Genomic DNA, 9,712 nt, shown 5'->3' on the forward strand with positions numbered 1-9,712 from the left:
TGGTTATTGTAAAATCGCTGGAGTACTTAAACCCCGTCGCTCATCCTGTCTCTCCCTCTGTCTCTCTCTCTCTCCGTTTTTGGATTAAATACATTTAGCAAGATGCTGCCTCCCAAGGATTACAGCGCGGCGGGAGCAAACTAAGTTTATTTAAAGTGCGTTTTTAAAACGAAAATAAAGAATCTTGGTCTAAAGATTGCGATTGTATCCGCGGCTGAAATACAATTTCTTTTCTCTGCATCACAGAATAAATCTGTCGCTGAACACCAAAGTTCTTCTCGAATCCTGAAGTGACGCAGAGCAGGTAGGAATTGGCCACCAACTAAAATAACAGCTCGGATTCTAAAAGGAGGAACTCTTGTTTTGTGCTGTAACATGTTAGTTGTTCTGTGTGAAGTCTGACGCCGTTATTTTTTCCAGTCTGATGGGATATCATAACCAGTGTGGCGCTGTCTTTAATAACCTAGAGAAAGTGTTTCAATATTAACCTAAGAGGAAGACACGTCGCCGGTTCAGAACCAACAATGCAGGACTAGACCGAAAGGGAACTTGAGCCTGAGTAAATCAGTCGAAAATCCTCCAAAATCTTCATAGAAAAAAATAATATTCACTGTTATTAAAACATTGTAAATTTAGAGAGAATTTCTTGCGTTTAATTGGAATAAATTGAATTTTTAAAAGCAAAATTTTAATTGAGACTTAGCCTTAAATAATTAGACATTAATACTGAGACAGCTTTCTGGATATTTATAAATGAGAATCTCGTTATTTAGATCGGAAAATATTTTTCTCAATTGCCCCGGAGGATGATGAATTATTTTAATTATTGCTACCACATTGTTTGCACGGTTAATACATAAAATAAGCCTGTGTTGCTAAAATGATTTGGTTTGTATGGAATGACTAATCGTTTTGAGACCTATATTTTTTTAAAAAAATATATATTTTGTATAGAATTGTTTTGGCGCATTTTGTTTCTATTTTCTCGACAGAAGCTGCGGAATGGAGAAGATTTCCAGTCAGTTAGGAGCAGTAAACGACGCCACCTCTTCTCCAAACTCGAAGCAAGAACTCCAGCCTTACAGCCAGCGTGAGCACCCCGGCTCCAGCAGCCTGAAAGCTAACACGATCGGGGAAGCTGTTCTGTACGGGCTGCCTATTGTCTCGTTGGTGATTGACGGCCAGGAGAGACTGTGTCTGGCCCAGATCTCCAACACGCTGCTGAAAAACTACAGCTACAACGAGATCCACAACAGGAGGGTGGCTCTGGGTATCACTTGCGTCCAGTGCACCCCGGTCCAGCTGGAGATTTTGCGTAGGGCGGGGGCTATGCCTATCTCGTCCAGAAGATGCGGCATGATCACCAAGAGGGAGGCGGAGAGGCTCTGCAAGTCGTTCCTGGGCGAGCACACGCCTCCCAAACTACCCGAGAACTTTGCCTTCGATGTTTCCCATGAGTGCGCCTGGGGCTGTCGCGGTAACTTCATCCCGGCAAGGTATAACAGCTCTCGGGCCAAGTGCATCAAATGCAGCTATTGTAATATGTACTTTTCTCCAAATAAATTCATCTTCCATTCTCACAGAGTCCCGGACACTAAGTATACCCAGCCAGACGCTGCAAACTTCAACTCTTGGCGGAGGCACCTCAAACTCTCGGACAAAGCTCCGTCCGACTATTTAGCTCACGCTTGGGAAGATGTCAAGGCGATGTTCAATGGAGGGAGCCGCAAGAGAACCCTCCCCAACCACGGATCCGGAGGGTCGTCTGCTCTAAAAGCTCAGGGACCCAGCTCCATCCCCCCCAGGAACTCGGAGATACCCCACAAAGCCATGAGGTGTGAGGACGAAGGGCGCAGCCTGAACCTTGGAAACAATGTCAGGAGTTACCCGGTCATCCCCGTGCCCAGCAAGAGCTTCGGGATGTTGCAGAAAATCCCCCCTCCCATGTTCCCCCATCCCTACGGATTCCCGACCTTTGGACTTTGTCAGAAGAAGGACGAAAGCAACGTGGTGGGGGAGAAGGCGCAAGGAGCATTGCCCAGTATGTTTTGGTCTGGCAATAAGGACACTGTCTACCCGTCGTTTCCCATGTTCTGGCCGGCGGCCGGCACTTTACCGGTGCCCTCGTACCCGCAGGCTCAGCCAAAGGTGACAGAGAACCCCAGCGCCAGGCAGAATGAGATAGACGTGTCAGAGCAGAGTGACCGGAGCAGTAACACTCCCAAGGACAGTTTGGCGGACAGTGAACGATGCTCGAGCACTCACTCCAGGAACGAGGAGGACAGGTCAGGGGACGAGGCCCGCTCGATAGAAGGCATGTCCCTCACCCCTCGAAAACTCAACTACATCTCAGCGTTCAGACCGGTGGTCAAGGACGCAGAGAGCATCGCTAAACTTTATGGCAACAGAGAGGTGTACAACGGCGCAAGGCCTGGCTACCTGTCACCGGATTTTATGAGCGAGAGTTCGAGCTACAGGTCAGTGTCTCCCGACGTGGACAGTGACGGCGAAGAACCGGAGGTGGATGTGGAGTCCAACAGATGCCCAGAGGACGAGCCTTCCCCACCGATGCCAGAAAACGTCCCAGAGCCGGAGAGCCCGCCCCAAGAAACTGCCGCCAACCCAGAACCCACACACCAAATCCCGACTAAAGAGACCCTGGGAATACCGTTTGGAGATCAGGGAGCAGCGGAAGTCAGGCAAGGCGAGCAGAGTGTGGCGGAGAAAGGCCAAGAGGTAACTTTCATTTGTCTGGCACTTTCTAAAAAACATTAATTGTGTGATTTTTTTTTAAAAAAAGGTCTCTTCGGGATGTCACTTTCACTTTGTTTAGTCTGTCGGGGGGGTGGGGTGGTGGGGTGGGGGGGTGTGGGGGTGGGGGGGATTGGTGGAGTGGGGGGGGGGGTGGGGGGTGGGGGGTGGGTGGACAGGACCGCCTGCACAAATCGCTGGTAAAATAAGACCATAGATTGGGAATAACAATAATGTACAAATTTTACATAGGGGCTGCCTCACTGAGCGAAAGATAGCCCCAGCGCACGGCGTAGCGCCACTGACACCTGAAAATTAGCATTCAGCCATATTTAAATAAGAGTAATTAAACCAAATTATAAGATCCTATTGATGCAGCTGAGAGTGCGCGGGGGCTGTGAATGTGAGATTGTAAAACGCCAATAGGCGCCTGTTGTGTCCCGCTGCATTCTAATTTCAATCATTTTCTTTCAAGTGTCCAAATTGCATTAATTAAAACTAATGCACACAAATAAAGATTAATACCAACTAGAGGGCTGGGGGGGGGGGTGGGTGGTGGTGTGTGGGATCACTTCTTTAAATCCCGGGCACATCTTGGAAGTCGTTTTGACAGAGACAAAAAGACCCAGAGTTACTCCCCTCGCCCTCGTTAAACGGGAGGGATTTTGAGTATTCACGTGAGCAGGACACCCCCCCCCCCTCCCCCTCTCCGCCCCCCTCGCACTTGGTGTTTAAGACGTTGCAGGCACAGACCGTGGGCTTATTTTTCTTATTTGTCCCTCTGTTTGCAGGTGTTTTCACAGGAACAGGAGAGTCACTTGCACAGTGTGAAAAATCCTTCCACAGTGGTCCCTGCACCGACTTACATCTGTAGCACAGACACAGCTGGTAAATCCCACCCCCCCCCCTCCCCACCCCCACCTTCCATTAAACTCACTGATGGTGTGTGCCACTTTCAACCAGAAACGTTAAACTTTCCTTAACTTTAATTACATGTCATCGCGATCTAGAAATGTGTGAAAAGTAACAAGAGTGAAATGAATGCTAGCATAAAGAAAACAGGCTTGGGGGCAATTGTTTTGTTTTTGAGCAGTGGGAGCAAATTTCTCGGCGTTTGATAGTTACAGGTAACAAATCCGGAATGTACTTGCTGAAGGGGCGCTGGCAGCAATGCAACAGTAACTATCAATGGGGAATTGGATAAATGCTTGAAGGGCATTTGCAGGGTTATGGGGAAAGAGCATGGGATTGGGACTAATCTTTCAAAGAGCCGGCACAGGCTCGATGGGCTGAATGGCCTCTCTCTATGCTGTAAGATTCTATGGGTATTGGTTTTCCCGTGCCCTAAAGAAACAATTCACATTTTAAATCTTTAATGAAAAATTATGAACATTATTGAATAACATGGGCGAAGGACAACACTGTTGGTGGGATGGAATCTGTTGTGCTACATACAGGGTTGACGGTGTCTTCATTAAGTAGAACTGTGCGAGAAAGGTTCTTTGATAACTCCCGGCAATTATAGAGGCCGCTTCTCTGGGCCATTAGTTGTCGGTCTTGCAACTAGGATCAAACGTCCGTTTCTCACACTGAAAATCGGTTTGTTGCATTGCAAGAACATGATAAGGAGGACAATCAATGCACGGCGGAGGCCTCCGAGTCCAGAAAATCATATCAGGAGCAAGGCACCGTCTCACAGGACACCTCAGCCAACAGTGAGCGGGGTAAGTGCTTTCTGCTCGGAAGCAACATTTTTTTAAAAAGGGATAGAATTAATGCAGAAAAGGTGGCTCAAAGTCAAAGCAAATTGGATATTTCCATTTTTGCCAAAGTTTGTATTTGCCATTGAATGTTAAAATATAGAGATGTTCATTGTGTCAACCACTGACTAGCAGGCCAGAACGAGAGCACATTGAATAAAAACATCCCGCCAATATATCAGTCATGTTTTACACAGCATGTATTTCAGTGCAATGTCCCATATTTGCACGTTATTTACCATTTTGGGGGGCATTTAAGGAAAGTATTGTTTGTTTGTCTTTTTGTTTGGGTCGTTTTATTTTTCCAGCTGCTTCCTGGACAAAGCTCCTTGTTCAGTGAATGCAAAACTTGACCCAGATTCAGCCACCTCACGACCTGTGGCCTTAAGGTTTCCCACCATTCTCACCATTGATCTTCAAAATATTCCCAAAAGTTTAGTGGCGATGATTTTACACCAGCTTCGATAGAGATACTGTAACAAGTTTAAAAATAAATAGTTGTCCTTGTCTATTGTATCTCATGAGGTTCAACTGTGTTTCTATCCAGGCGAAGATGGGATTCGACTGGAGACCTCGAGAACCCAATTGGTGGAAAAAGATATTGAAAACATGGGGAAAGGTCTGAATTTTGACTTCCTATAAATATTATATTCTGCTTAGGAACCGAAACCACGGGTAGATTCCTCCAATGTCCCCTTTGCTTCGAATCATTTACACTTATTCGGGAAGAGGAATTTCAGAACCGTTGCTGCAGCAAGTGTGTAGATAATTGAGCATCAGGATTTAAAAAAAAACTTTTGACGTCAACCATTTCATTCCTTCAGTCATTTTTCATCTTTTGCTGTCGAACAATCAGAATGTCCCGACAGTTAAAGTTGGGTCTGAAGTTTAAGGAAGGACTAACTTCAAAGAAATGGATTAATACTCTCAAGGCTTTAATGGTGCCTGCACAGAATGGAGGAAGCGATGAGAATTTATGTACTCACATATACTCGATCTATCGAGTTTAAATTTAGTTTAACACTATGTTTTGTTCATCATGTAGCTTTGAAATAATTAGTATGTCTCTGACTCGTCTCTCAACCCACAAATCTTTAGTGTCTTTTAATTTTTTTCCCACTGATTGATTTTCCAATTACAGTCCGAACTGAAGCAGGAGTATGTTTTTATTTTATAATTGGTGAATTATACATAGTAACGTTCATAACCAGGTCTCTTGTAAGTGAATATGCAGGTTGTAGAACTTAGGGTTGAGTTTTGTAAATCTCTGCTGCCACTTTATTCCTCTAGAGCTAGTGGGTCTGCATCCAGGAGATTATCAACTAGGCTGAAATGTAATTAAGCATCATTAGTACGATTGTGCGCACCCGGATGAATTAAGAAGTGTTACCGCTTTTGTTATTGTTGGCAAGCTATGAACCAAGGTGTGGGGCATTCACAGTGAATAAAATCATCAAGATATGTGGGTTACTGGTAATCATGAGAAGTTAATGAGTAAGATGGTTAATGAGAACAGCAGCGAGTTGTGTGGCTGAATAGATACGAAAAGACAGTTTTAACATTCATGTCCAGCTGAAGTGACACTTTATATTCAAAATCAAAACATGGATGGCACCCATGACCCTCACACCAAATACATCTTATTGAATTTATAGACCAGATTGAAGAAAAATGTCTTGCCTTTTAATGGCTCCTTCGGTTTCCCTGACAAATTCTCACAGCAGGTCTATGTTCAAATCTGGAAGCGAGTTAAGACCCCTCACTCTCTGTGTTCATATTTCAGAAGAATTACAAAAACTGCTTTTGGAACAGATGGAGCTTAGGAAGAAGTTAGAACGGGAATTTCAGAGTTTGAAAGGTATGTAACGCTGAAGCGGTTATAGGGAAACGGTTAACCGGGGATAATACGTGAAAGGAAGCTAATTGATTCAGTTGAGCAGAAATAAATATCGCTCCCAAATACTGATTGATAAATCTGTTGTGATTTCAGTTTGTTAATAACAAATTTCTGGTCTTATAAAAACAGTTATGGGTAATAGTTTTATCTAATAAACACATCATTACAGGAAAAAGGATCTAAACACAATTAGATTACAAACATAGTTTTATCCCCTTTCTTCGCGTTTCATAATGTAATTCTATTGAGTTTATATAGAAACCAAAATAGGACAGTATTTAGGTGAGAAAAGAGAAGGGAATTGGTGATAGTTGCAACTACATGAGAGAGAAAAAATAATATTCATTAATTGGGATTAAACCCAATAGACAAGGCGAAGAGGATCTTTTGAAATAAATCTATTCCAGATGGAACAAAAAAGTGTGTCAATAAATATTCACTTGAAATCTGCCCTACTTTCCTACAGACAGTTTTCAGGATCAAATGAAGAGGGAATTGGCCTACAGAGAGGAAATGGTCCAACAACTCCAAATCGTTAGAGGTAAAATGCAATCACGTGTCGGTGTTTATAGGAATGATCTGAACATTCTCCAGTAAGCATTTCATTCAGTGCATTAAGACCATTTATAGTTAAATTATTTTTCAATAATTCCAATTGTAATAGCACTGACCTTTTTATATGCTGCCGTGAACAGTGTCCTTACCTTTTCAGTGCAGACTGATTAGCCTCTGCATTTGAATCTTGTGTACAAAACGGCTGGAAGGCATCATTACAAATAAATGATTGAATTTTTCTTCCACTGCAATTTTCATGCTGTCTAAATTAAAAATCGAGGCGTAAAATTACCTGTGAAGTAGTGCCTAACTTTGGTTTAATTTTCAACTGGTTTTCAGCTTGCCTTCCAGCGCATTTCACCTCCGTGGGCACAGAACATTTGGCAGTGCCGCGGATTTTTGTGTGATTTTTATCTGTCCATCTAGAGCTCATCGGAGTTTGCAAGGCAGCTGACTGAGAGAGATGGGGTGGGATGTGGTGGGGGGTGGGGTGGGGGAGAGAAAATACAGACAAGCTGGGGTTATTTTGTTGAAATTTGGCTGAAGTTCTCTTCAGTTTTTGTTCAAGCGTTTCTACTGCTTTTCTCAGTGATGGACTCATTTCGTTTTGACAGACACGCTCTGCAATGAACTAGATCAAGAGAGGAAGGCGCGCTATGCGATTCAACAAAAGCTGAAAGGTAATGACTTCATCCCAATATTCTGAATGACATGGTCCTTATAAAAAGGAGTGACAATAGACCAGAGCACAATCCTTAGTCTAACGGAAAAGGGTCTCAGGTGGACGAGAGAATGAGGAGCTGGAAGAGAAAATGAAGGGATAAACGATATTAAAGGAAGAATAGATAATATACGGAGGCAGATGGGAATAGCAATAAGTTAAAAGAAATGTGAATATGGTAAAATGAGTTAAAATACTGGATCGAGGGCAAAAGTCTGATCAGTTTTAGGTGAAAAAGTCATTGAAAGTAAAGTAAGATATAATAGAATCATGATTATTAGGGGAGATCAGGAGAATTTTTAAAATGTAATATAACGAGTTGTCGTGATCTGGAATGCGCTGCCTGAAAGGGCGCTGGAAGTAGATTCAATACTGACACTCAAAAGGGGATTGGATAAACACTTGATAGGAAAAAAACAATGCAGGACCTGAAAAGAACTGGGACGGATTCTAGAGCCAGCACAAGCATGATGGGCCGAATCCTTCTGTGCTGTAATGTTCTAAGATTTAAAAAGGAGGTTTAATAGCTTCATAAATATTGATTAAGTGCACGCATCAAATCAATGCTGATGAAAACGATGTTACAGATACAGGTCGCCATTTTCTAATCATCTCTCTGTTACATTCGCATCTCCTCTGCACCCAGAAGCACACGACGCCCTCCATCATTTCTCATGTAAGATGCTGACCCCTCGACATTGTACTGGAAACTGTTCCTTCAAACCTCCTCTGCTCCCGCAGTGACAAACCAGCCGTTTACACATCAACACAAGCGACGTTATAAATTATCCTTAGTACTGTAAATAATAATTTAAAAAGAAGTTTTTAATAAAAGCTGCAAACTGGGACAAATGGAAAGCCAAGGGGAACCTAACCATTGACAACCAGGAGAGGCCAGTGCACCTGTTCTAGTCGATGGAGATTGTGAATATAAATTCAAGGACTAATGAGCACGGAATTTTCTATATGAAGAATGAATAGATGACCTCAGGGTCACTATTACAGACCTACCTGTTTGACTTAATGTCCACTTATTTAAAAATATTGTTCATAAGAAATAAGTGGTTATGTGCAATTTATCTTTCTGTAATGTGATTTCGTTCGTACAGTATTTAATGGTTGTAATTTATTGGTTATTTATTATTTATTTGCCTTTCTCAGCCCGAAATCTAACGGGGAACAAAATTACCTTTGTATATTATCGATGTTATTAAAAGAGCACTTTAAGAGGTAATTCAGTGTGTAAAGATTCCGTTTGGAAATCCTGTTAAGTGATTTTGTTCTTAAAATAAAGTCGGCCTTAAACCGTTTTCTTGACTTGGTTTTTATTGTTATTGCTGGGCTGAGGGATGGTGTCCGAGGGACATGAGCCTCCGTTTTGCCTTTTCCACGTTCAAAACATTCAGGGCACCCATGGGATGGCGGATGGGGAGCGGGCACCCCTTTTTTTTTAAAGTTCTGAGGAAAATGAGTTAAGAGTTGAAATTCCGAGACGAGTTTTGATGACAACATGGGAAGGCGGGGATGAGAGCGGACTATTTGGAGGTTCCAGATCTTTGGCCATCAATCAAAGAAACATTTTACAATGTTAATCTGCCGCATTCTCCCAGGATGGAGCACTGACGGTGTCTACATTTCCTTCTGTATGGACTTGTCACTCACTCCCCCTTCCTACGTTGCCTCGTGCTGTCACTGGAGACTGGGATTTAGAGTGTTAGACATTACATGATCAGTGTTGATTTAAAATTAGCCTGGCCCCAAAAAAAGAGGGTATGTTGAGCGGCTTTGACTGGGAATTAAATAATAATGAGAATAAACTGACTCGGGTTACTATGGTCACGGTGTGATATCATGGTCAGTGGCCTGGTCAGTGGGGTCATGAAAGTTTTCTTCGTTAGGTGTTTTTTCTTCGTACAAGCAGAAAACGAAGGGCGTTATCAATTTCGTTAGCAATGCCCAAAGGATTTGTTGCACACAGCGACCAAGCTTACCCAGCTTTTAAAAACTCAAACTCAAAATGTACTGGAC

At 43.0% G+C, this 9,712-nt stretch overlaps 1 protein-coding gene across 1 annotated transcript; it reads left to right on the plus strand.

Moving 5' to 3' along the window:
- Positions 1 to 244: 244 nt before the first annotated feature.
- On the plus strand, positions 245 to 8,872 carry LOC121269995 (SKI family transcriptional corepressor 1 homolog-B-like). The gene is made up of 9 exons (XM_041175232.1): positions 245 to 304; positions 993 to 2,736; positions 3,543 to 3,639; positions 4,368 to 4,475; positions 5,059 to 5,130; positions 6,295 to 6,369; positions 6,875 to 6,949; positions 7,578 to 7,643; positions 8,331 to 8,872. Exons 2-9 carry the CDS (start codon positions 1,003 to 1,005, stop codon positions 8,426 to 8,428), a joined length of 2,325 nt encoding a protein of 774 aa, XP_041031166.1. The 5' UTR covers positions 245 to 304; positions 993 to 1,002; the 3' UTR covers positions 8,429 to 8,872.
- Positions 8,873 to 9,712: the final 840 nt, after the last annotated feature.

This window comes from Carcharodon carcharias, chromosome 26, assembly GCF_017639515.1.
Source record: "Carcharodon carcharias isolate sCarCar2 chromosome 26, sCarCar2.pri, whole genome shotgun sequence".
NCBI lineage: Eukaryota > Metazoa > Chordata > Chondrichthyes > Lamniformes > Lamnidae > Carcharodon > Carcharodon carcharias.